Source organism: Natator depressus, chromosome 4 (assembly GCF_965152275.1).
Source record: "Natator depressus isolate rNatDep1 chromosome 4, rNatDep2.hap1, whole genome shotgun sequence".
Classification (NCBI taxonomy): Eukaryota; Metazoa; Chordata; order Testudines; family Cheloniidae; genus Natator; species Natator depressus.
Genome location: NC_134237.1, coordinates 89,293,141 through 89,320,542, shown reverse-complemented (window position 1 = coordinate 89,320,542; position 27,402 = coordinate 89,293,141). Strand labels below are relative to the sequence as shown.

Below are 27,402 nucleotides of genomic sequence, written 5' to 3'. Positions count from 1 at the left end.
TATTTAATTGTAAACTGCATTTTGCTAATGTATTTTAAGCGGACAATCACAGAAGTGTTTTCGGTTTTGGTTTGCGTGGCCCTTTCCTCTTAGCACTCATGGAAATCTTCAGAACTTGCTATTGTTCACTGTACAGAGGGTCTTGCTTTTGGGGAGTCTTATAAGAAAGGAGCCAATGACCAAGAAAAGTTACAGGTGGTGTATCCACATATTTAAATCAACCTAGTAAATCACACCATTTTCATCCAGTGATTTCCTTTTTCTTACCTGGCTCCAACCTTTCCTGGAAAAGCTCAGAGCTTCCCCAGAGAAGCCAGTTTTAGGGAGAACCTGCACTAAAAGCATCAAACTCATTCCCAAATTAAGATGATCTCATCACTATGTTTCCAAAACCTGAAGAGATAATGGTATTTGGACCTGCTTCTGCAACAGTCTCCACTAGTATTGCAGGTGTGAGTAAGCGTTGCAGGATCAAGTCTTTTTACCAGTGCTCACACGAAGTTAAAATAATTTCCATATAAAATGACAGTTTCAAGTTGATCCATGGAGACTTGGAGTCGGCTTAAATTCCATCTCTCACCTTTGAGACTGACCCTTCTTTCTGCCAAAGAAATGCAGTTTGGCTGCACTAGTGTGGACCAACACTGCCATCATGTGGCCAATTGGATTAAATGCAGGTGACTGGTACCCAGTGGGAAATGAGGCTATTTTCTGTTATTTAACGATGGATATACAATTCTACTTTCCTGGTGAAGGTCTTTGCCTAATTTATGACAGCATGAAAGATTGATACCACTCTTTCCTTCCCAGAGTGCTGGTGCTTTCCCTCTAGCATGTGCAGAATGACTGACTGGGTCTCTCATTATTTTCTATATGGATTTTTACATCAAGGTTCACAACATTCTGGATACAAATTTTAGCAAATTTTGTTTTGACTTACACACCACAGTCAATGGAACTATTCATGGTGGTAACACTGTACTTGATAGCAACCATTTGGCAGACCAGGTCCTTATAAACAAAGATTTTGATTATATCCCTTTCATGATTTAGTATAGTCAAAATAAGTAACTGAAATACTGACAGGTTTCAGAGTAGCAATCATGTTAGTCTGTATTTGCAAAAAGAAAAGGAGTACTTGTGGCACCTTAGAGACTAACCAATTTATTTGAGCATAAGCTTTCGTGAGCTACAGCTCACTTCATCGGATGCTGTAGCTCACGAAAGCTTATGCTCAAATAAATTGGTTAGTCTCTAAGGTGCCACAAGTACTCCTTTGATTTTTTTGAAATACTAACATTTAATCTAGACCACTTAAAAAAATCTAAATAAACACAATTACTGCTTTACTCTATACACTCTTCTTTATATATATTGGCAGACTAATTTGGAAATTTGAGCCAGATCTAACATTCTTTTCATGCCTCTCTATTCCTATTATAATCAGTGGGTATCCTAGGGTGTACAAGGAATGAAGGATCACACCATAAGTATGCATACACTGCACATGTGCTTATGACCTTGGCCCAGATCTTCAACTAGTGTAGCTCCATTGACTTAATTTATGTCAGATAAGGATTAGGTCCGTGGGGTGTTCTGAACTGAACCTGGGGTATTTACTGAAGCTGACGAAATGAAAATAGTTAAAATAAAGAGCACGGAGGGCTGGGATGGAATAACTCTTTCTCTTGCCTGGGAGGAGACAATTTTTTTGCCCACTTATTGGCTGGAGCTAAATATACTTACTCCCACCAATAGTTTGCCTAAAGTATTGGCACTGAGTTAGGCAAACAGGCAAAACAAGCATACGCAAGAACCCATTGGACATGGCATGCCAGTGATCATTGTTCTTTAGATGCATGACAATGTGCAATTCCATTCAAACTGGAATCATGATGAAGAATCATATGTGCATACCCCTATTCTCTGTTTCTCAGTTGCTGAAGGTTCCTCTGGACCTTGTCCCATAGGTTAATATGTCATTGATGGAAGGTATCAAAGCAATAAGATCTCAAAGAGCAACCAGTCTGTCAATGAAATCCCTACATTGCTGCACTGGATTCAGGTACTTAGCTCCTATTGGCTTGCTTAGGTAGCTAAGGTACCATTGGCTTCCTTAGGTAGCTAAGCTGTTTGACTATGTCACAGCATAGTGTCATCACCCATAGTTCCACTGGGTATCATAGGCCCTGATTCTACATGTACTTGTACTGATTTTACACCAGCGTCAGTTAATTGACTTCAAGTGTAATCACTCCAGATTTGCATCAGGGTAAAAGGAGAATCAGATCCAGATTACTTCTTCATAGACTGCATTGTTTTCAGTGAATAGTCCATAGAAGCAATATATTGTGGTAAGAGATCTTTCTATCTGTAAAGGCAGAAGGAAACCTGGCAGACAGTATGGGTAACACTGTCTTGGGGAACATGAGCTGTTAGCAGTGAAATCAATAAGGCAGACTATGGGAATTCTTTAAAGATGTACAGTGGGTTGCTTTATCTAAAGAAATACAGGATATAAATACAGGATAAAAGTGAGAAAAGAGGCTGAAACCAGAGGACTTCTTTGATGTCCCAGAGTCTGTTATCAGTGGGAGGCAGATACATAAACACATGACCATTGTTGCTAATTGCAAAATCAGGCTGAATGGCTTGCCTTTGCTGGAATGCTGTCTGTTGAATTTCTGAAGCTGTTGCATATGTTCCTTTAGCTGGTAGTTTGTAAATCTTCATGTTGCCAGCACACTGCACAAGTCCTTCACGATGTATGAAACACATTTTGGTTTGCAACACTGCTTTATATGTTTGTTCCACATGTGGCAAGAGACAGGGAGGACCGACTCATCTTTCATAAACAAATATTTCTTGCCATTCTCTGATCATGCTACTACAAAGACATATAGCTGGAAGAATCTGCATGTTTTCTCTTCTCAACAACTGCTGTTATGCCCTTGTGGTGGGAGTAGTGGGTGTCCAGCACCTTGAAGAACTGGTTGCTAGCATGGCTCGCTATCAACATTTAGTTCATATCTGAGAGGCCTGTGTTCCACTTTAGTAGTCCATTTGTATTGTTCTTGTTCAATATATACCGATATTCCTGTCCCTATTGAAATCAACAGCAAAACTGAGTAGGGACTGCAGGATTTGTCTTGGGAAATTTGGATAGTTTGATTACCATAAGTTGAAATTATATTATATGGCATGTAGACAGTTATTTGTTGCAATTATCTCTTGGACGCTGCCTGCTGTCTTATGGCAATTTGCTCTGTATAGCTTCGAAGGCCAGAAAACTCCAAATAATCCATTATTCTTCATGCTGCTTGGGAAAAGAGGTACTGTAGAAACACAACTGCAGTCTTGTGCTCCCTCTTGTGTTTTACTAGAGAGCTTCAGTGTGTGTTTTAAACAGAAGGTCTCTTGATCAAGGGAATTCTTATTCAATGAAACAAATGCATTTATTGAACAAACTAAAAAATAGATCGAGTGTTAAAATAGAACTTTAGTAGATGATGGTACTTTGTATTATAGAAAGTGGTTTTAAATATACTCTTTCTCTCAGAATTGCTACCATCACGTTTTGTAAGCAGTTGAAAGGCCAGATCTTGCCATCAATTACACTGATGTAATTCCATTGCAACCTCATTCACTTCTGTGGAGTTACTCCATGCATAGAGCAATGTAATTACGGGCCCAGTTCTGCAAGGTGCTGTAGGGATTGTGGGCAGAAGGTGCTCAGCATGATTGGGCCATGAGTGCAGAATTTGGTCCAAAGTGTCCACATCCTTTCCCGGAGAGAGCTCTGTATACCATATGCTGTGTGTACTCCTAAACTGGCGATAGAGTCAGAAGCACTGCAAATAGCCCATTGCCTTTATAAATCTGTTCACTAACTTTACTTTTTCCTGCTTTTCTGTTTCAGCTGTGCACAGTGATGGGTACTTCCCCAAGGACATTCCTGCTCCTGGGATGTCTCCTGACAGGTAACAGTCCTAAATTCCCTGTGTCTCTTCATTCATTCTCCTTTGTAAGTCTGGGCTTAAATCAATACTCTACAGTTGATGTTTCAGATAGATTTGTTTTCGGTGTGATCAGTGATCATGAATTACAGCACAGATGATCAGTCAAGCGGTTGTAAATTCTTTTTTTCTGACATTAATTGTAATAAAAGCAGCCGGGAACATAGTCCCAAGCCTGTGATTAAATCTACTGAAAATAGTCATATTTTTATGGACAGCCCATCTTTTGTTACTGCGCAGCCCAACGAAATAGATATGATACAAGGGAGTTCCCTGGTGGAGGGGAATGGAATCCACTGAGCAGCTACTATTGCAGCCTCAGGGCTATTGTAACCTCTGCAGCTGCTTCTTCCTCTCCGGAGGGAAGAGGTTTGGCTAGTGGATCTGTGTCACTGCTGATGCACCAGCTATGCCACGTCTCTCCTGCCAGACTTTCTTTAGCAGCACGTGGGAGCAGAGCTCCATGGTGTGCAGCAGAGTGCAGGCTGCCTGGGTGGGATCCCTCCCTGCATCCTCCTATTCTGAGCTACATCATGCACTGGCTGCACTGGCGAGCAGGCCTTCCATATCAGCAGAAGGAAATGGGGCCGGGGGGCAGAGCAGGTTTTGCCTCAAAGTGCCAAATATAAAAAAGGCCAGTATTACTAGCTAATATAGGTAACATACTTGCAATGGCTTGAGAATCAGAACAGAGATCACAATGGGCCCAGTCCTTGGCGCCACTAAACCTGCTTTGTGCTGGTCCCCTGGCATACAAACCATTTATCTACCTCCCTGATGATTTCTCCGGGGTCTCGAGGGCTGTGGTGCTGGGTGTGGCTGTTCTCACTTAGGTTGGGGACTGGGCCAGCTCTTGGCCAGCCCAAGTACAACTTGCCCAAACCAGAGAACCTGGCCTTGTAAATCCAGATTGTACATTAAAAGCACTGCAGTTACACTATCCTGTCGAATGAGTTACAGTTATATTGGATCACTGGTCTTCCTTACATTTCAACTAGAGGTGGGCCTGAGCCACCTAGGGTATGTCTACACTGCAACCGCTCCCCCTCAAGCCCCAAACTCACAGCAGTGAGTCTCAGAGCTTGGGTCCACGGACTTGGGCTTGCGAGGCTGACAGTATGGCACTAAATGTAGCCACATAGACATTCTAGCTTGAGCTGGAGCTTGGGCTCCGAGGTGCGCTTCAAAACCTAAGCTGGAATGTCTGCATGGCTATTTAGTCCAAATTTGTAGAGCCACGCTCTGAGACTCGCTGCATCAGGGTTGTTTTTATTTATTTATTTATTTATTTTGCAGTGGAGACATAACCAAAGTTTGGATCCAGGCTACTGCTGTAGCCCATTGCAGAAATAGAGGTCAGCTGTAATGTTCAGATCCAGGTGTTGATCTAGCATGAAATGCTCCCAAAGTCTGGGGCTGTTTGGATCTGGGGTTTTGGTTGAGAGCCATCGCTAATTTCAACTCTTTGTCTTTCATTTCTCGATGCAAGGTGGACTGAACTGAAATGAACAGCATTTTGTCTGAGAGGTTCAAAGAGAAATTATTTTGCCCTCCATAGGGAAATGCTGTGACTGCTTTCAAAAGGGCTCATTTACAGGGAGATCAGTGTGTCTGGTTTGGCTGTTTTATAGATAAATTGCTCATCCTTTCTCACATCTATGTGGTGAGCATGTGCTGCTTAGTAACCGGTTACTTATTCATTTCCTTTGATAGGACCGTGGCTAACTTTTTGCCAGCTTCCATTGCCGACTGTTCTTCCGAATAGAGATGAAATGGTCGTGCAGCTGAATGCCTCGTTTACCCTGAAATGCTCCGGAGACAGCGAAGTGACCTGGCAATACCCAATGGCCGAAGGAAGCCACAGGATAGACATTAGAAATGAAGAGAACAACAGTGGTCTCTTTGTGACTTTGCTGGAAGTGGGGAATGCCTCAGCTGCTCATACCGGATTATACACTTGTTACTACAATCATACTCAAGAGGAGGACGGGGAGGTGGAGGGGAAGGACATCTACATCTATGTGCCTGGTGAGTGGGTTATGCTGTGTTACAGCTGAAAGGTTTGCCTGGGTTGCGGTGTAGGAATATCAAGGACCCTATTAAGCATTTAAATGGAGAGCAGCCTCTTGATCTGAGCTGGGCATGCTCCTCTTCACATTGATTTTGTTTGGTATGAATTAGTTCTCATGAAAGGTAACAAATTGACAGCCTTGGAGGCTGAAGCTTTCTCTCCTCAAAGCGCAGGAAAAGGGCAGTGCTCCCCCAGTGGATACCTTGACTCAGACATGGAGACAAGCTCTGTGGGTGCACATTGCATGTGGTTCAGTCTCCATGCCCATTGACTTCTTTGCTAAGGCTTCCAACTAGGGGAACACAAATGCCAACTATTTGGTGGTGGCTTGTGTAATGTGTCCTTTGGGACTTGTACTGAGACCAGCTAACTTCATGCATACCACTAAATAGTCAGGTTTCAGAGTAGCAGCCGTGTTAGTCTGTATTCGAAAAAAGAAAAGGAGTACTTGTGGCACCTTAGAGACTAACAAATTTATTTGAGCATAAGCTTTCGTGAGCTACAGCTCACTTCAGCGGATAGTAATGGTTCTTGGTCTCCATTGACCTAAATTGGGTTTGAACTGATAGCTCAGAGGTCATATATTGCTACTTTCAAATATCCGAAGTGTGGAAATGTATTAATTGATAGAAAACTTGAACTGCAGTGCAGGAAGATGCTCACATATTTACAGGGCATAGGAATCAAAGGTGATTAGTAAGATGTAGCTGTATTGGAACACCTGTCACGAGAGAGGTGGAAACAAGAAACGGCAGTGAGGGCCAGTCTGGAAAAAGGCAAATAATGTGGTGTTTTCGTGAATCGTTTGTCACAATTTTCACAGCAAGACTTGCTTTTCCTGCCCCCAAACTGCCTCTCATGAACAGTGGAAAAATCTATTGGACCCAAAGAAACGACAATGGCAAAAACAATGAGGCTGTGTAGTCTTGTGGATAAAGCACATGACTGTGACCCAGGAGATCTTGGTTTTGTTCCCAGCTCTGCATTTTGTCCTCTGGGTGACCCTGGGCAAGCCATGTCCCTTCTGTGTCTCAGTTTCCCCCACCTGTAAAATGGGATAATGATACTGACTTCCTTCATAAAGCACTCTGAATCTATCAAGCTAGGTATTATATTATTATTAATAAGAACACCACCCAACAGGGATCTCAGGGAACATCACCCCACCTGGTAATCTTCCCATTCCCTTTAGAAGTGCCCACTTCCACCCTCTCCTCCTCCACACACTCTGCGGGGTAGGGATGTCGCAGAATGTCCATCTGTCTGCCAATCCTCTGAGGTTGGAGTCAGAAGTCTATTAAACCTATTTGTCATGGCTGTAATAGGAGTCACTGGTTGAGTCATGACTGACTGTCACATGAATCTATGAGCATCAAAGTCTTTAAAAAGGAAGAGACTATAACATTTGACATTTGGGGATTTTGGTGTGGGGCAGGGGAGGGTGAGTGGGTGGATGGAGGAGCAAGTGGGTGGATGTAAAGATAAATGGCTTTACAAACTTTATTGAGAGCCTTTGTAAAGCATTATATAGGATTGCCTGGGGCTCTATTGGGAAACAGGGGATTAGAGACAGCACTGCAGGGACACAAGGTACCAGACTGGTAGACTGGCAGTGAGCATTCTGAGCGTTAGCCTACAAGCGCAGGACAGGAAAACAAGGGAAAAGAAAAGAGGTTGCAAGTCACCCTGTAAAACTTTAACATGTTTGTGAAGGAAAACAAGATGCCTGGACTACAAAAAGATTATGTAAGGGAAAGAGGCAGCACCAGAGATTTTGTGAAGTGCCCTAAAACTTTGACGTCTGTTATTTGGGTTTTCTATAGACCATAACGTGCCGTATTAGCATGACTCTTCCACGATTTCCCTCTACATTTACCATGAAAAACTTGTAGCACGAACACGTGTTCTTAAGACAGTTATTGAAGCTTGGGCAGAGCCTGTGGGCCTTATACCTCAATATCAAGTCAGCTCTAAGCAGTCCACTACAAAACTGATGCTGTTGGATGGTGCGGTAGCTCACTATTAGCTCAAGGACAAGGAAGGTGAAGACAGATATCAGAAGACGCCTACAAATTCATACAAAGTCTGTATTCCTTTAATAGAAATAATATGCACACGCTTTGTGACCTCATAGAATATCAGGGTTGGAAGGGACCTCAGGAGGTCATCTAGTCCAACCCCCTGCTCAAAGCAGGACCAATCCCCAATTTTTGCCCCAGATCCCAAATGGCCCCCTCAAGGATTGAACTCACAACCCTAGGTTTAGCAGGCCAATGTTCAAACCACTGACCTATCCCTCCCCTCAAATGAAATTTCACAGACACTTCAATTTAAACACACTGGGTTAGATAAAACAAGTTTATTAACTACAAAGAGATAAATTTTAAGTGAATGCAAATCAGAAACGGTTACAAGGAAAAGATAAGATGCAACTGGTGCCTAACTTAAACTATGTTAAATTCAAAGCAAAGTTTTTCTCACCACATGCTCTCAGAAGTCTTACTGACCAAACTTCTTAGGCCAGGACTCCTTCTCCAGTTCAATGGCTGCTACCTGTGTCCCTTCTTGTGCAGTTAAGCAATGAACAGAGGAAGAGAGGAGGGGTTCTTTGGGGTGTTTGTCTCTTCTTTTTATGGTGTCAGTCCCCCTCGCAGAAAACATTTCAAGCTGAGATTCTGGAGACAAAAAATCTATGGAGAAGGATGTTCCCTGCTGCTTTTCCTTACCTGTTTGAGGTTTCTTTGTCTACTCTTCCCACTTGATGACTTTGTTTATTGATTAAATGCAAAGTAAGCAGAGTGCACATTCCTTTGTTTGAGACAGACATGTTTGCCAACCTCAGTTCGGAACATGTGTTAAGATCACCATATAGTGGAATCTTATAACTTCACCTACAATGTTGTCACACATATTTTATCAGGACAATATTGACTAGCAAATGAGTTTACAGATGATACCTCACAAGGCATTCTTTGTATAAAGATTATTACAACAGTGAGTAGGGTGTGGACACAAGCATACATTCTGTCACAGTCCCCCAGACCTGAGCCTACCAGATCTGCAAGATATAGGCATCTTGTAGTTCTTTCCCCTCACTAAAGGGCCAGCTGACACTGTTGCAAAAGTTAATCTTTTTTCACCTACTTTTAGAATTTTCAGGAAAATTTCTGTTTCCACCATGAACTTTTTTTTGTTTTTTTTTTTTTTGTTTGTTTTGGGCAAAGCAATTCCTCTCCCTACAATAAATTATGAAGGCTGTGGGGGAAAGGAAATTTATTTATTAAAACCAGGATGCTTTATGACTTTTACATAAAGATGTAATAGCCATACAAGCAGGAAAAAAACCTAGGTGAAGCCTCTTTCTGTTTTTAATTACATTTGGAAAGCAAATGTACCGAGTTGGGTGGATGAGTTCTATAGTGCTGTGTTTGGATTGTTGTTACAAGGAGGCTGCCAGTGTGTTATAAATCCCATTGTTGGAGGGGTTTATATTTCCATTATTAAAATTGATGATGAAACTTGGCTCACAAGCTCTTAGGTTTGCAGCAGTTATATATGTGTTTAGAAGTGGCAGATTATGATCATTTTCAGAGCCACCGTTTTAAAGTTGGGTATGTTTTGCAATTTAGATTTTAAACTGAATGTGGATTGGATGACTATTGGAACTGGGGTACATTGTGTTGGTTTTAAAAAATATTGGGGATTTGTTTGCTTTTTTATGGTTGTGCCTCATAATTCAAGGTATATGGGGGGGGGGGAGGAATAGATCAGTGGTTTGAGCTTTGACCTGCTAAACCCAGGGTTGTGAGTTCAATCCTTGAGGGGGCCATTTAGGGATATGGGGCAAAAATTGGGGATTGGTCCTGCTTTGAGCAGGGGGTTGGACTAGATGACCTCCTGAGGTCCCTTTCAACCCTGATGTTCTATGATTCTAAACCATGTGCAACAGCCATAGTTAAGGACACCTAAGTAACATGGTGATGGATACATAGATACAGATATGTAGTTAGAAATATTTTTAAATCTAATTTAGCTGAAAACCAATCCAATCCAATCAATGTCTTTGGTTTCTAATACTTTTTATTTTATGGTGGGGCAGAAGAGAGGAGGGAGAGGAACATTTTATAAAATGAATGTTTCAGGAACTCTTGCCATTGATTACAGGGGCTCGAAGATTAAAGTTGAAAAAGAATTAGAATAAAAGAAGGAAGTGATGGGTGACTGTAATGGGGAGACTGGGGTTCCCTCACCTTGGATTCCTCTCTACAATCAAGTTTCAGAGTAGCAGCCGTGTTAGTCTGTATCCGCAAAAAGAAAAGGAGGACTTGTGGCACCTTAGAGACTAACAAATTTATTTGAGCATAAGCTTTCGTGAGCTGTAGCTCATGAAAGCTTATGCTCAAATAAATTTGTTAGTCTCTAAGGTGCCACAAGTCCTCCTTTTCTCTCTACAATCACACACTCCTGTGGCAATTTCAACATCATGTGCTTTATTTACAGTGTGCTATACAAGCCCTTGTTCCCCGTAGCTTAAGGCTTTTACCTCCACTCCAGACACAGGTTGTGAGGGAGGAGAGCTGTCACCTCCCTGAGATCATGGACTTCTCTAGCCCTTCCATCCTCTTCCTGTCTCTCTCTTCACTGTTCTCAGTTGATAAGCTGAATCACCTTGTTAATTGGTTAATCACCTGGTGCTTAATCTATTATCTCATCAATTTGCCCCATGTGGGGACTCTTACAAAGTGCACTGAGTGGGGAGTCAGCCTTAGGCCACATTGACACTAGCAAGCTTTACAGAGGCACAGCTGTACCAATGCAGCTGTGCTGCTGTAAGATCGCTTGTGTAGTCACTCTATGCGGATGGGAGAGCTTGTCCATGCTGGTGCTTCCATCGGGGTAACTTATGTTGTTCATGGAGGTGTTTTTTCACGCCCCTGAACAAATTAAGTTATAGCAACAAAAGAGGTAGCGTAGTCATGTCCTTAGGCTATTCATGCTCTAGTACAGTGATTTGTACATCTCCTTTTTGTGTGCACCAGTTAATGTAGATTTAAAATACAAATCAAGACCCATGAGCTGGAAAATGGGACTTTTAGGTCCAAAGTCTACCCTGAAGGTTTTGCTGGAAATTGTTGTCAGTGGGGTATGGGCAACAATTTTCACACCTAAACATTAGTGATTTTATGGCTTTTTGCCTTTTGCCTGTGAATAGCATTGTAGGAAAACTCCACTAGATCAGTGTCTAAAGGAAATAATAACACTTCCCTTTTTCCTGGAGGTCTTAAACTTCCCAGTCTGGTACATTTCTGTTACATAGGATCCTGACTACCAGTTGGACTACTGGGATGTCTTCTTACATGTCTTATCAGATGGCAAATGTCATTATGGTGAGAGTGTGTCAACTCTGTGTGTGACTTTGACATAGTTGTGGTTTTACATATGATAAAGGAAATTGCTGGAAAAGTAAAGAAACAAAATATATTCATTTCTATCAAGGTGCATAATTATCTGCTGGTGTCTCCATTCTTGTACTATGGACACATTAAAAATGATAAAATGTAAAAATACTTATCTTTTTTACAGATCCAGATATGCCCTTCGTTCCTCTGCTACCAGAGGATCAATTCATCCTAGTAGAAGATGGTGATTCCACCATTATCCCTTGTCGTACAAGTGACCCTAATGCTCAAGTAGCTTTAATTGACAGTGAAGCAAAGGTTGTATATGCCTATTATGACAGCAAACAAGGCTTCCTAGGAAATTTTCCTGCAGGCTCATACACGTGCCAAACAACTGTTAAAGGAATGGAGTTCAAGTCAGATCAGTTTTTCATCTACATTTGGAAAGGTACTCTTTCTCATTTTTTAAAGGAAGGTAAAAATATTGAGCCTGATTCTCTTCTTGCTTACACCATAATTGCGTAAACGAAATTGGAATCTAGCCCTTGAAGTCCACCATTCATATACTGCACATGGTTTTTAAACTTGGTGCACTCTCTTTCTTTTTCCCTCAGCTACTTCAGAGCTGCCAGTTGAGATTGAGGCTCTTCAAACTGTATATAAAACAGGCGAAACGATTGTTGTAACTTGTGTGGTCTTTGACAACGAGGTGGTTAATTTACAGTGGAATTATCCAGGGAAAGTGGTAAATATCTTGTTTTGTTTCTGCATAATTATAATTATCAGTTGGTGAGGAATATGGGGATGTGAAGGGGTCAGCTCTTCACTGTTAGAACGAGGACAGAGGAAGAGAGAAAACAGAACCGTTTCTTTTATTTTCAGGTTATCGCTATAGAAAATTAGTATCAGGTGTTAGAATTCATGTTAGTAAGTATGCAAAGCATTCAAGGGAGATGAGGGGTGACTGGGAACATAAGAAGTTATCAGGGAGTGGGACTGTAGCATTGAAGGTATAAAGCTCTGTGAATTTATGCTCTAGAAAGCCTGGTGGGAAAAAAAATGGAATGTTCTGGAAATGTGTCCAAATGTCTGCATATAACACTGGTGGTGAAGTGAATCTGACTCTAAAAATGACTCTCTTCAAGACGTAGACTCAGACGGGCTGATTTTTCTCAGTTACACTGGTGTAAATAAAGAGTAACTCAGTTAAAGTCAGTGGAATTACACTAATGAAAACCTGTTGTGAGAGGAGAATCAGTCCTAAATTCTCATAACATGTGTTCTGTAGTGAAGGTTTCTCTTCAGTGAAATCCCATTTATAGTCAGTGCTCCACATATAGTGTGATTGTGCTGCTGTGTAAAAGGTCTGATAATTGTGGGTTATTGTAAAGTTGCAGAATAATTGTGACTCAGAAATGTAGCTTTCATTTAAAAAAATTTAAGAGCCTGAAAAAAAAACTCTACTTCCTATAGGAAGGTTTCATTTTATTTTCAGTTTTACATATTCATAACCTCAGTCTCCTACCAATCATTCTAGTTTCACACAATCCCCAACATATTTTTGGTTCCCATTCCTCAACATGCAGGTGCTGTATTCCCTTTTGAACATTTTTATTCTCAGCTGAACACCCCCCTCACTACCCACCCTTGCCAATGAATTATTCTTCGAATTAGCGCACACCAAATGTAGGAACTAGGAAACGGGCATAATCTGTCAGGAAAAAGGTATTAAGAATTCACCTCACCTTGTGGGAACTGATCAAAGAATATTCAGAACCAAAATCAACAGCATCACCACCAAAGCCAAAGGATACACTCCCTTAGCTTGCTTTAGCACTAAAATGCTCTTTCAAGCTCTCCACCTAATTTTTAGATGGTACTTTACTCCAAGTGCACAACATATGCAGTTTTTAACCTACTCACCCTTTGGTAGTTGGCTCCAAAATTGTGTATTCTTATGGGCACACCTGCTGCATCCATGTCTGAAAATTTGTCCCTAACGGATTAAGCCATTCTTTTTGAATATGGAATTTGGACCATATAGCAGTAACTCTTTCATTGCTCTCCTTTAAATGGTATCGTAATTCTTTTATACTGTATTTATTTCCTGCAGCTGGGTTGTTTAAATAAGATTTTTTTTCCTCTCTCCAAAACACAGAAAGAAAAGGGTGTGATAAAAGTTGATGACATTAAAGTTCCATCCCAGAAGCTGGTTTACACTTTGACTATTCCTGAGGCTTCAGTGAAAGATACCGGGGATTATGAATGTACGGCCCGACATGCAACCAAGGAGGTTAAAGAAAATAAGAGAGTAGTCATTACAGTTCATGGTACAGTCCAATTCTAGTATCCAAAAATTGTTAGCATGCTGGCAAATACCATGTTTGAAATAAAGTGAGTAGCATTATTTATGTGAATCTGTATCATTTACAGATAAAGGATTCATTCATCTGGATCCCCAATTTAGCCCTTTGGAAGCTGTCAATTTACATGAGGTCAAAAATTTTGTAGTGGATGTGCAGGCGTACCCAGCTCCAAAAATGTTCTGGCTGAAGGACAATGTGACTCTGACTGAGAATCTTACAGAGATTGTTACCAGCTCAAACAAGATCAATGAGACAAGGTAAAGAAAGGTCTTGCCAAGATGACAATCTGAATTTCTCTTCCAGAAACCTTGTGATTTCATTTTATCAAATCTATGACTAGAATATGGTGAGAAAAACCAAGACATAATATATACAACCTCATCTTCCTTGCCTTGCTATAGCCTTTCATCATCCCCTTCTCTTTGACATCCTGTCCTCCATGGACTTCCGTGTCACTGTCCCCTCTTGATTCTCTTCCTGCCTTTCCTACTGTTCTTTAAATGTCTCCTTTGGGGGCATTGCATTCCCACTCCTCCTCTTCATTGGAGTCTGTCAAGGCTCTTTCTTTCCACCCATCCTCTTCTCCTTTATGCCCTATACTTGGGTAGCCTCACTCTCTTACATAATTTTAACTATAATTTCTCTGGTGGCAATTCTCAGATATACTTCTCCTATTATGGTTCATTCTCATATCTCTCACTGAGTCTCTGATAGCTCACCTTGGATGGCTTGCAGTCAACTCAAGCTTATCAAACCAAACCAAGCTCATAATTTTTCCTTCACACATTGTGCCCTTATTTCATTTTCCACTGCTGTTGACAATGTTATCATTTTTCTGTCACCTAGAAATGTAACCTGGGAAGCATCTTTGATTCCTTCTTCCTCTTTCCCTCCGCATTCTACTGCTGCTTTCTACACAGCATTCATAGATTCAAAAGCCAGAAAGGACCATTGTGTTCATCTCATCTGACCTCCTGTATAACACAAGCCATAGAACTTCCCCAAAATAATTCCTAGAGCAGATCTTTTAGAAAAACATCCAATCTTAATTTAAAAATTGTCAGTGATGGAGATTCCACCGTGACCCTTGGTAAATTGTCCCAGTGGTTAATTACTCTCATAGTTGAACATTTACACCTTATTTCCGGTCTGAATTTGTCTAGCTTTAACTTCCAACCATTGGATCATGTTATATGTTTCTCTGCTAGATTAAAGAGCCCATTATTAAATATTTGTTCCACATGTAGATATTTATAGACTATAATAAAGTCACTCCTTAACTTTCTCTTTGTTAAGCTCAATAGATAGACTCAAAGAGTTCAATCACTATAAGGTGTGTTTTCTAATCTTTTAATCATTCTGGAAGCTTTTCTCTGAACTCTCTGAAATTTATCAATATCCTGCTTGAATTGTTTGTACCAGAACTAGACACTTTATTCCAGCAGCAGCCAAATATATATAAAAAACTCCCTCATTTTCCATCCTATCAGCTAATTCACTTGTCCAACTTGTAATCATCTGCCACCTTGACTACTGCAACCTTCTCCAATCTTACTATAGTCCTGTCTTCTGGATACTAACCTGGCCTCTCACCAGTCTTTCCAAAATGCTGCTCCCAAAATAATCTCTTGGTCATCATTTTGTTCACACCAATGCCCTTTCTAAATCCCTGACGGGTATAATAATGCTTGCTTGCTTCTCATGCGACAGAATTAATTAACATTTGAACAGAACTTTGACAGGAAGACACTATAGAAATGCAAAGTATCACTACATTATAGCCACCATATACCTACATTAAATAAATAGATTTTCTACTAAAAATTGCTTGATTTTTTGGATTAATTTATTCTTATGTTCTGTAAAATAATGTGTACAAAATCTCTTGTTTCTGTAGGGTCCAAAGTATATTAAAACTGATTCGGGCCAAGGAAGAAGACAGTGGAGATTATACTTTGGTTGCTGAAAATGGAGAAGAGACTAAAAGCTACACTTTCTCATTGCTAATACAAGGTAAGCATATCAAGAACCCTATTGGACTGGGCAGAGGTAGCCGTAGACAGCAAAGACTTAACTCCATTTAAACAATGGGTGTCCTGCTAACCTATAGGTATACTAGAATGAAAGGCCTGGAAGCCAGGAATGGCTGTGTTCTAATCCTGACTTTGACTTCTTCAGTGGCCTTGTGTGAGTAGTTTCATCTCCCTGCCTAGCCTGAGTTACTCCATCTACAAAATGGGGATGACATTTATTAAGCTACCTCACAAGGGATTGCTTTGAAGACAAAGAGTGCTAAGTGTTATGATTTCAGCAGCAAATTAGTTTGGCTGCTTCCCTGCCACGTCGCTTACTAACACAAGACTAGCTGATTGGCTGGAGCTGGATTGGTGTTTTCCAAGAGTAGTTCCTACCGGGTATGTCAATTGTACTGACTGGTCACTCAGGTAAGACCCTTAGGAACAACAGTTCACCTTTTACCACTCCACACTTATACAGTTTATCATCCTCTGCAGAAGAAGCAAATTGTGGAAACAATATTTCCAGTACTGCCGGTCCCCAAAGTTCAAAATAATGAGTCAGATCCACCAAAATCATGAGTTTATTTGCAACTTTTTTGGTCTAACTTTTGATTTTTGAGCTCGCCCTTCCATGCCAGTGTGTGTGTGGCAGTTACAGTGTCGCCAACTCTCCCAAATTTATAAACTGAAGTGACTTTGGTCCCCTCTGCAGGAGTTCTCACTGGCTGCCTGAGGGTGTGGAGCTTCCAGCTTCTCCCCAGACCCAAAATTCTAACTAATTACATCAGCCCCACATCTGCCCATCTGTCAGTCCGGCAATTAATTACCTCCCAGCCACCGCATCAGTTCTGCCCCTTACCCAACTCCCACATCAATTCTGTCTCCCTCAACCCAACACCTGCTGTTCCCCCAGCCTCACCTCTGCTCCTTTTACAGCTCCAGAGGTTTTTTACCCCACCCCCCACCCTCTTCCCATGTCCAGGCTGAGTGTTGCATGGATGGCAAGGAGAAGGGGGAAGGAGCAGAGAGTAGCCTAACCCAATTTTCACAAGGAGGGAAGGGAGAAAGGAGCAGAGACACCCTGAGGTGCTGGGTGCTTTCTACTCCCTCCTCCTGCGAAAATGGTATCAGATTCTCCCTCTCTTCCCTCCCCTACCTGAAAAGTCCTCTTGGCTCCTGAGGGGAGGCCGGAGAGCTCTGGCTGCTTCCTGCAGGCGCGCCCATGTTACAAATAAGTAATAGTAATAGGGATATTGCTAAATGGCTGAGTTCTGGGAGGTAGGTGGGAGGGGGCTCCTCTGGTTTTCTCTGTATTTTTCATCTTCACTCTCCCTGTGCTCTCAAATGAGGCCGAGTAGGGAAGGATAAGGCTCCCTCTGCATCCAGACAGAGACATCCAAATTGCCACCCAGCTGGTGTCTCTCAGGAGCAATGTGAGGCTCTCAAGCTCTCTCTATGCCCCAGGACCAAGCATACCCCTTCCACAGCGCCCCCTTCTGTGACTGTGCTGTAGCCTGGGACCTGTTCTCCCCTGCAGGATATAAGTAACTTTCATCAAAGTCAATCTGAGTTAGTCATATCCTTCAGGGGAAAATCAGGCTCTGGAGAGCAAGCAAAGAGCTTAGGGCCCAGACTTGGATTCCCTGAGGAGCAGAGCAATGTGCTGTTGCAAGGCTGTTGGCCAGACAAATGACAGCAATTTTAAACATCTGTCCTGTTCCATTTGTAATTCTAACCCAAATAAAGGGGGGGAAATTCTAACATGCTCTTTTCAATTCATTTCTAGTGTCAGCTTCAATTCTAGACCTGGTGGATGATCACCACGGCTCTGGAGGGGGACAGACGGTCCAATGCTTGGCAAAAGGGACGCCTTTCCCTGACGTGGAATGGCTGATATGCAAGGACATTAAAAAGTAAGAAAAACAGATGTGCCTTTATCTCCAAATGTGAACGTTTTTCCTTGACCAACATAATTTACGCTCGTGACACACATTCCTTATCAGCCCTCTGGAAACTATGATTCTGGTTTGTCTTGCCAAAGTGACAAGTTGTTTATGCTTCATCAGCATATGGATGGGGTGGGGGTTAATACCATTTCTACTGATTTTGTCCTGTAGAACACATACACTGTATCTATTTAACAGGTTTCTCTAAGATCTGGTACCTAATTAGTGATGAGTGAGCCTCAGGGAAGTTCAGATGAGCAAGTCAGATGCTTATCCACATATCTTTTGAGGCTTTCCTGCCATTTCCTGAACAGACTCATCTATCCCATTACTCTTTCACACACTCCCCCATCCGCCCTTCTTCCTGCAACTGAGCCCACCACAGATAATATTTTTTACATTCAAAGTGCGTTAGAAATGTTAACTAATTCATCCCCTCACATTTGTTGATCTAGTTCCGGGGTCACCCCTTCTCCCCCTCCTCTGGAGACAATCGCACAGAGAGACAACAAGCTTGGTGGGGCCCAGCAGCCCTGGTAACCTCAGAGATGCTTTCTGTTGTCGTTATACCCACATTTCACACTACTGTCTGGGATTTCCCCCTCTCTTCTCTCCCAAAGAAATTTGTGGAACACTGGGGCTTCAGAAGCCAGCCATGAATTCTGGGGTCTAGTGAGAAAGCCCCAGAGCAATGCAAAGTTTGGACTAAGCAACAGTGGGCTGCTGGGCTCCATTACTGGTGCTTCAAAGGTGGTAGTGCTGGTAGGCATCAGAAACTCATTGGATCTAGGAGGAGGGGAGCCAGAGGATTGTCAGGAAGTGGGTACAGACTTAAACATCTTTGGTCCTTTTCTTTTTGGTCCTTAAAATAATTCTTGCCAGGGAAAGGGAATAGGGAAAGGGTGCTTAGGGTGATCCTCACTTTGTTTACGCTTGCTCATCCATACATAAATCTGATGTCTATATTCATGGTTATTCGATTTCTGCAGATGCAGTAATGATACCTCATGGATGCTTCTGACTAACAACATCTCAGATATACACATGGAGGCTCATCGGGTTGATAAGGACCAGGTGGAAAGCCAGGTGACCTTCCAAAAGGTAGAAGAAACCCTGGTAGTACGGTGCATGGCGAGGAACACTCTTGGTGCCGTTACTCGGGAACTGAAGCTTGTGGCGCCTAGTGAGTTAACTTTGTCACTCCTGAGAGATTTAAATAGCCATTTCAAAATCCCCCTCAAATAAACCCAATCAAATCTGGAAATAATTATGCAGTGTGAATGTCTAATAGGTAAAATACCAGCTCTATGAAAGTAAATAATGATGAAAACAGATTTGGCAGCTCTTCCCCAGAAGTTTGAACAAGAGCCATTCTCCAGGTCTTAATTCTGAATCCATCTTTCCCATATTATGTGGTTCCATGATCCATCTCTTCATTTTAGTTACTAATGGCCATGGAAGTCTCTTCCAGGCAACCACTGTTGTTGTTCCTGAAATAGGAAGGCAGGGTTATTATAGGCAGTGAATGACTTAATGCCCCCTGCCTCTGGAGACTGCACTTTTCACATCTGCAGTGCACAAGAACTTTGATGGCAAAGGAGGTGGGAGTCTTACTGTCACCTACAAACTCGGGCCTCTGTCATAACCCTCTGCATGGAGGCAAATCTAAACTGAGGCCTTTTCTTTTACTTCAGCATTGCGATCAGAATTAACTGTGGCTGCAGCAGTCCTAGTGTTAATAGTGATTGTGATTATTTCACTGATTGTCCTGGTCATCATATGGAAACAGGTAACTTAAAATATGTAATTTCTATACTGAATTGAATTAGTGATCTGACCCATTCTTAAATCAGGCATGAGCCTGACAATTTATGTTTCATTTATTGTGCACGGCAGAAACCAAGGTATGAGATAAGATGGAGAGTCATTGAGTCCATCAGCCCTGATGGCCATGAGTACATTTATGTGGACCCAATGCAACTGCCCTATGACTCAAGATGGGAGTTTCCTAGAGATGGATTAGTACTTGGTAAGAACTTTGAGATCCTCTTCTTTTGTAGAGCTAAGATGTTGATTTAATGCATGTGGGGAATCGGAGCTCTTGATCTGCACTCATTGGGTGAGCTCTGTGAAGAGCCAAACTGTTGCAGATAAAGTCTGTTTATATAGAAAGAACTTTCTATGTTGCTAATTGGAATGATCAGACCATGGCAATTCTATGCCATCCAGTATTAATAGAATTCTTAACCTGGTATATAAACAAAACCAGAAAAGTCTTGCAAAACATCTAGACATCAGAATGTCCTGGCAACTATATAAGTACCACTGCCCTGTACTGGACAGAAGCTCAGCCATGCCCAAGTGTGCTTGATCATGTCACCCTCTAGTGTCTGGACCATAGACCATATAAACCCTAATACTATTAAAGTTCATGGAAATTCTCCTTTAGTGGCATTGGTAGGAGCTTTGGATTTGGGAACAGAAAGTGACAGGACAACTGTGAATCTCTGTGGCCGTGGCTGGCAATACAGCTGATAACCATTATGTTCTGTGCTGATGCAGAATCTTCACAAAATTATTAACAAACAAACAAACTGATTTTTCATGGAAAATTATTCTGAATACAACAAAAATACATCTATCTATCTACCTATTTTAGCTCCTTGACTTTCCTCCGAAATCCTCTTCTGTCTCCTATTTTTGTCACATCACCATCCTCCCTGACACCCAGGCTTGAAACTTGGGGCCATGTTTGACTTCTACCTCTCCCTCACCTCTCACATCCAAGCTTATTCCATAATATTTCTGAGATCCACATTTTTCTCTTTCCAGACAGCAAAGCTCTCTCCTGTCTTGATTGCTGTAACCTCTTTGTCTCTGGCCTTCCTTCTCTCCACAGGGCTCCCCTCAAGACCCTACAAAACTGTCACTGTCTCTTTCAGTCTTTCCTTTGGCAATCCCTGCTTTACTGCCTCAAGTTCAAGCTCATTGTCCTTGCTTTCAAGGGTCTGTGGAACTGTCCCTGCCTACTTATCTGCCTGTATCTCTCCTCATGCTACCCATTGACCACTCTTCTCTACCAGAGATGTCTGCCTTGAGCCCCATACTTTAGTGTCTCCTATATCCCTCTTCCACCCTGCTTCACACATAGTGCCTTCCCCAAAAGGTTTGTCAGTCCATTAGCCTCTCCTTCCCTCCCTAAATTCCTGCCTTACGATTCAATTCTGCTGAGATGCCCACAAGAAGTGAGTCAGCAATGGCATTTTTATTTTATAAGACATTTATGAGTTGTATGTGTAGAGACCCAATGTAATATGGAAGTAGTTATGCAGTTTTATTAAAATATTTTAAAATGATAAATCCATGATGTCAAATGCCATTGCCACATAAACTTATTTCTGTGAACCCTGCCTTTCTTCTTTCCACCCTGCTTTGCTGTTTTGTTGTCTCTTTGTCACGTCTCATGTGGAATTCAATTATAAGCTCTTCAGGGCAGGGCTCTTGTACCATTATAGGTACAATACCCCGCACAATTCTGGGTAGCGTGGTATAATAAATAATTGTCTGCCTGCCTGCCTCTTTCTCTCTCTCTCTCCTGTTTATCTATAGCATCTTAAGCATTTCTAACATCCCCATTATGGAGGTATCTATGCACCAAATAATACACAAACACAAGTGAAGAAAATCATGAAAGGCATTTTTGTTTGATACACTTTACAAAATATGTTCTATTTCTATTTCCTGTTGTGTGAGTCAATATAATCAAAAGCAGTTCTTGCCGGAGAGAGGATTTCTGTTGATTCTCAAGTGAATGTATCTGATTCAGAAATAAATTCAGTTAATTAAATTTGCTCTGCTAACTGCAGACCAAACCATGGTGGATACTTATGGGAATTATTTGACTACATCCCTGGCTTTAATTATGTGTATAAAACAAATATTGGAACTGGATTGTGAACAGTCCACCACAGTAATTTTTGTCTCTCTTTGACTCATCAGCATCAGTTTACTTCAATGCATTCTTGTTTATGAGTAAATTTAGGAAGGTTAACTTTAGAAAATGGCACTGCATGTTCTTATAGCAATCTGGATAGCACAAGTATTTTTCTTGACATGCTGAATATACATTCATCATATATGTCTTTCTTATGAGGCAGTTTCATCATATAGGCCATATTCTGCCCTCATTTATGCCAGTGAACCCCATTGACTTTACTGGTATGATGGGATCTTTTTTTTTTTTTCCAAATGGAATTTCTGCTATTCTATCAGTTAGATAGCAATGCAGTAACTTACTGAAAAGGTTATCCAAAGCCTTTAGGAAAAATTGGGGATGTGGCTTAGCTGGTTGTGTTCCTTTAATGTGTATACTTCCTCTTCTAGCTGTGTGAGCCAGCCAGCATCCTTCTACCTGCTTTACAGGCCTGTGGTATCTGGAGTGCAATACCATGCTAGGTGACCATAATCAGCTTTTGGGTTACTGGAGTATCAGTTGACTAGAATTCAATAAACTGAAGTTGCATTGATAATTTTGCTTTGTTCTTGTTCCCGCAATGTATTACAGTGCCAGAGTGTGAGTCGCCCAAGGCTGACTCACCACTCCTTGCTCTTTGGAAGCATCCCCACCTGGGGTAAATTGAGGAGGTAATAATTTAAGTTCTCAGTGATTAACTAATTAGCTGGGTGATTCAGCTCTTCAGCTGAAATTTACCCTTAAAAAGGAAAGGCAAGAAGAGCCCAGGGTAGAAGGCTGTGCCTTCAGGCCAAAGAAGCCCAAGATTTCAGAGAAGTGAGAGCTCTTGTTTGCCCTGTGCCTTGGTGGTAGATGAAGACTTGGGGAGAAGTTATGCTATGGGGAACAAACATTTATAGAGCACATTGTAAATAAAGCACTGGGTGATGAATTTGCCACTCGTGTGTGTGACGACTGTTTGCAATAAAAATTCCAGGGGAGGGAACCCTGTTCTGTGAAAATAACGTATAATGATGGTGCTTAGATACTATAGACATGATGAGCTAGGACTACCTGAGAGAGAGAAATTATATTGCAATGATCTGATTAATGTGTTTGAACACCACTACCCTCTGCTGGACATAATCGGAACTGCCCTGCTATGTGTCATAGGCCTTCCACTGCTAATAACTAATTGACATTCTTCTTTCCCTGAAGTGGTAGGGAATAGTGTTTTTGAGTACCAAGATTTGAATTCTATCCCTGCTGGTCCTGTGGATTTCTGAAGGGCCATGGTGTGTGACATAGTGACACCCATGATCTCCTAGATGGCCACTGATTTGCCACAATAGTCTTATTAAAAATCCAGTGCCACTTTGACTGCTGAAGCCAGACAGACACATTATTAATGGCTTTGCTCTCATTCCCAGACTACCAACAAGATTTAAAAATATGGCTGTCAAGAGATTAAAAAAAAGTAATCGTGCTGTTAAACAATAATAGAATGCCATTTATTTAAATATTTTTGGATGTTTTCCTACATTTTAAAATATATTAATTCAGTTACAACACAGAATATGAGTGTATAGTGCTCATTTATATTTATTTTTATTACAAATATTTGCACTCTAAAAAACAAAAGAAATAGTATTTTTCAATTCCCCTCATACAAATACTGTAGTGCAATCTCTTTATCATGAAAGTTGAACTTGCAAATGTAGAATTATGTACAAAAAATAACTACACTCAAAAATAAAAAATGTAAAACTTTAGAAACTACATGTCCACTGAGTCCTACTTCTTGTTCAGCCAATCGCTCAGACAGACAAGTCTGACTGACAATGCTGCCTGCTTCTTGTTTACAATGTCACCTGAAAGAGAGAACAGCCATTCATGTGGCATTGTTGTAGCTGGTGTCACAAGACTTTGTGGCTGGGCCACATCTGGCTGTTTGGGGAGGCAAAGCCTCCCCTCACAGGCCCTCCATACAATTTCCGAAACCCGAAAAGTTTTCCCGCCAAAAAGTTTTCCCGCCCCTGATATAGAGAAATAGAAGAATTCATTCTCCAGGGCTGTTACTCTGGTACCTTTATAGTAAAAATAAAAGAAAATGTATAGTCTAATTGGGGGCTGCCAGTCAAGGTCTCTGTACCAATAGCATAAGGAGCTTTGCTCTGTGGCAGATGCAACATCCAGCTCTAAGCAGTTAACTCCCACCTGATATCAAAATGCAAGTGTAAAAGACATGGGGAGCAGGACTTAACAAAATACGTGAAGAGGGGGTGAAAAGGAGAAATAATAATTCCCTGACATTCAGGAAGTGCTCCCACCGTTCTCCACAAGCCCCCAGATTTAGCGGAGATGCCAATGAGGGGAAGCCCTTCGCATGCTCACTTTACGATATGATTGTGGGCGGAATTGGAGAGTGCAGATGACAAGATGAAACCGCACCAGCAACATGTTTTAAGGGGCTGCATCCTGCCATGTGGTTCACAGATCTGCAATCTGAAAATGTTCCATTGCTAAATTACACACTCAGGATGGCGGAAACTTTGTAGGAAGCTTCTCACATCCTGACTGGTAAGGGAACCTATTGGTGCATAGGAAGCTGAGAGAAAAAATTCTCATATTGTTTTGTAACCAAGTTGTGAGAGACCTTAGGAAGGATTATAGTTAGGCCAGCACTGACCAGTTTTGAAAATCCCATCTTTCCTGTCTATTTTGGTGATACATGCATTTTTTGGCTGGAATTTTCATATAGGAGTTGGTCTATTAATTACAGATAGGCCATGTACTGTGGTTAAGATAAACAGTAGCTTCTCCGGAAGCATCATCTCCAGAAGCTCAGGAGAGGGCAAGTGCAATATATGGCAGATATGTATAAATCACATGAACATTAAATGTTGCAATGTTGTATTTCCTGATAAGAACGGAAACCATCTGACCTTTTATTTGTACTGTTAGTAAAAAAAAAAAAAAATGTGATCAGGAATGTGATCACATACTGACATCTGGAATTTATGAAATCCATGGAATTTACTAATTTGGGTGTGTTTTTGCATGTTGCATATTTCATTAAAAGTCTGCCTCAAGCCTTCATATCCGTTCCATACACAATTCTTCCCCGTACTGAATCCACAACAGAAGACAGAATACGCTAATCCACAATTTTTATCTGAACTGATTTGTGGCCAGAATAAAGTGGGTTAAACATGGGCTGTGTTAATACGGTACTTGGAAACTGCCATAAAATCTATTCCTGCATATGAAACACATTTGTATATTAAACTTCAGAGGACTTTTCCCTTATATGTAATCCACATATATTTTAACTTCTCTCAGATTGTTGATAGTCCCTGCTTTTGTATTCTTAAACTGAGCTGGTACCACCATCAAATCTATCCTATTGTTAGAGTGTGGACATAACGATCTAAGGCACTCTGCTGGGTATCCTTTAGGTTGATAGTTCTGTATGACATGGTATCTAATGACAGTAATGGCATCAAACTGATGATGGAGAGTCAAATTCAGCTCTGGGGTAAGCAGGCACAACTCAGCTGAAGTCAGTTACACCACAGCAGAATTTGGAACAGAGAATTTAGATTAGACATTAGGAAATCAATGTTCTATAGTTAAAAGTGTTCAGCCAAAGGATTAGGGTAGTGGACAAGCCTGACTGAAACAGGGAGTTTCAGTGATGTCACCTCCTGCCCTACAAGCTGATTAATAATGTGCTCTTGTCCTCTTGTTTACTTGGCTTTCTTTAGGAATATTATTAAATCCAAGCAATTCTTTTTAATTTCTTGTCCTTTTCTGCTTAATTGATTTTTATTGGTGATAGGAGCAGACAGTAATAATAATAATAGTTTTGGATGAATAAGTATGCTCAGTCTGCATAAATAACAACACATACCAGCAGCATTACATAAAGTGCAATGGCAGCAGAAACTGAGATAAGCTATTGTGCAACTGTTCATTGAACAACAAACTCTATTGTCTGTAGGTCGAATCCTTGGTTCAGGCGCGTTTGGGAAAGTTGTTGAAGGAACTGCATATGGATTAAGTCGCTCTCAGCCAGTGATGAAGGTAGCTGTGAAAATGCTGAAACGTAAGTGATCCTCATGGTGTCAGTATCCAAGCCAGGTGCTTCAAACTGATGCAGGATTATTAGCATTGTCTTAATTTGTATTTATAATTTATCCCTACATATTAGAAGATTCTATCTTAATTGCATTGGCTTAACATCATGATAACTCAGAAAGTTTGGAAAAGGATAAATAATCATAACCTTTCTGAACAGATTAAAATGATACCATGGTGCAACTAAGTAGAATCAGTCAGGTTCTCAGCGAGAGTAGATCACTTGGGTTCCACTAAAACTAAATCAGCTTATGCTATCTGAGGAGCTGACCCAATGACTTTAAAAGAAATTTAAAATTAATGTCTACAGCATAAATGTGATAATGTTCATCCTTCACACAGGAAAGAGCTACATTAGCTGTAAAAAGAGTAATAAACATTTGGAATCTAATATCTCTGTTTTTGTAAGTATTTCTCATAGTGGTGCTCTGACATGAGCATAGAGGTCTGGTGGTTAGCACTTGCATATATAAATCTTACAAGACTGATTGGTTGGTGCAAGATTGGAGGGATTGGACAGAAGGATTGTGGGCCCCTGATCCTAGAGCTGTCTGGCTGCCAGTTTGAACCTGCATAAAAGAGACTTGCCACAGGGCTGCCCTACTTTATTCCAGCTTCCAATGGCCCCCAAGGGCCATTTCAGCCAGCAAGTGCTGTCAGGGAGTGGGGTTGCTCAGGAGGGAGCTTCTAAAGAGGCTCTGTCAGGGCTTAATTTGTGCCAGGGCTTGCCAGGGCTGAGCCCCAGCACCTCTGGGCTTGGCAGTCCATAGCCCCTGGGTTTGCCGTGCCAGTTATGAAAATAAAACATCTCTTGAGCCCCAGCACCTAACTGCTTGAGCCTGACACCTTTCATTACAAATTAAGCACTGGTCTCTGTGCCACTTGGAGGTTCGCCCACCCATGGATGAATGCCCAAAGGGTTAGCTAACCTGGGATTATGACTGCTTCGTACCACAAAGAAGGGCAAACAGATTGGGCCCACTAGTGAATTGGATCAATTGAGTCTTTATTAGTGACTAGTACTTCTTATTAGACCTTCAGAATGCCATCACCAGATAAAGTGCAAAGCCCTCCTTAAGTGGCCTCCGTATAAATGTTTAAACCAAGCAAGCAATGTATCATATTCAATAGTTATATTAACTGAATGATATTAACATTTTTCAAGAACAAGGATCATTGACCATTAACTGAACTATTTATTTTTCTGACAGCCACAGCTAGATCCAGTGAAAAACAGGCACTAATGTCTGAACTGAAGATAATGACACATCTTGGGCCCCATTTGAACATTGTGAATCTCTTAGGAGCTTGTACTAAATCAGGTAGGTTTGTCTATCACAATATCAATGTTTGCCAAGCAACTAAAATTGAGCCTGTAACCACCCCAAATTAGAATGTGCCAAGCAACTAAAATTTAGCATTTAACGTAGCCTATATGTTGAGCAAGTACTTTTAAAAATAAATGTGAGTAAATGGATGCCTGATAAAACTGCC

The 27,402-nt window shown here is 41.3% G+C and overlaps 1 protein-coding gene across 4 annotated transcripts in view; it reads left to right on the top strand.

The window, feature by feature from the left end:
• The window catches only part of PDGFRA (platelet derived growth factor receptor alpha), a 47,198-nt gene that overhangs the window by 5,818 nt on the left and 13,978 nt on the right, over positions 1 to 27,402 (top strand). For all 4 annotated transcript variants that reach the window (XM_074951394.1, XM_074951393.1, XM_074951395.1 and 1 more), the window contains exons 2-14: positions 3,920 to 3,980; positions 5,730 to 6,044; positions 11,671 to 11,934; positions 12,101 to 12,231; positions 13,645 to 13,816; positions 13,920 to 14,109; positions 15,750 to 15,865; positions 17,657 to 17,783; positions 18,806 to 18,999; positions 19,511 to 19,605; positions 19,713 to 19,845; positions 25,772 to 25,876; positions 27,120 to 27,230. In XM_074951394.1, the coding sequence (XP_074807495.1) occupies positions 3,932 to 3,980; positions 5,730 to 6,044; positions 11,671 to 11,934; positions 12,101 to 12,231; positions 13,645 to 13,816; positions 13,920 to 14,109; positions 15,750 to 15,865; positions 17,657 to 17,783; positions 18,806 to 18,999; positions 19,511 to 19,605; positions 19,713 to 19,845; positions 25,772 to 25,876; positions 27,120 to 27,230 (2,002 nt within the window). In that variant the 5' untranslated portion in view covers positions 3,920 to 3,931. The remainder of the gene's footprint in view (positions 1 to 3,919; positions 3,981 to 5,729; positions 6,045 to 11,670; positions 11,935 to 12,100; positions 12,232 to 13,644; positions 13,817 to 13,919; positions 14,110 to 15,749; positions 15,866 to 17,656; positions 17,784 to 18,805; positions 19,000 to 19,510; positions 19,606 to 19,712; positions 19,846 to 25,771; positions 25,877 to 27,119; positions 27,231 to 27,402) is intronic.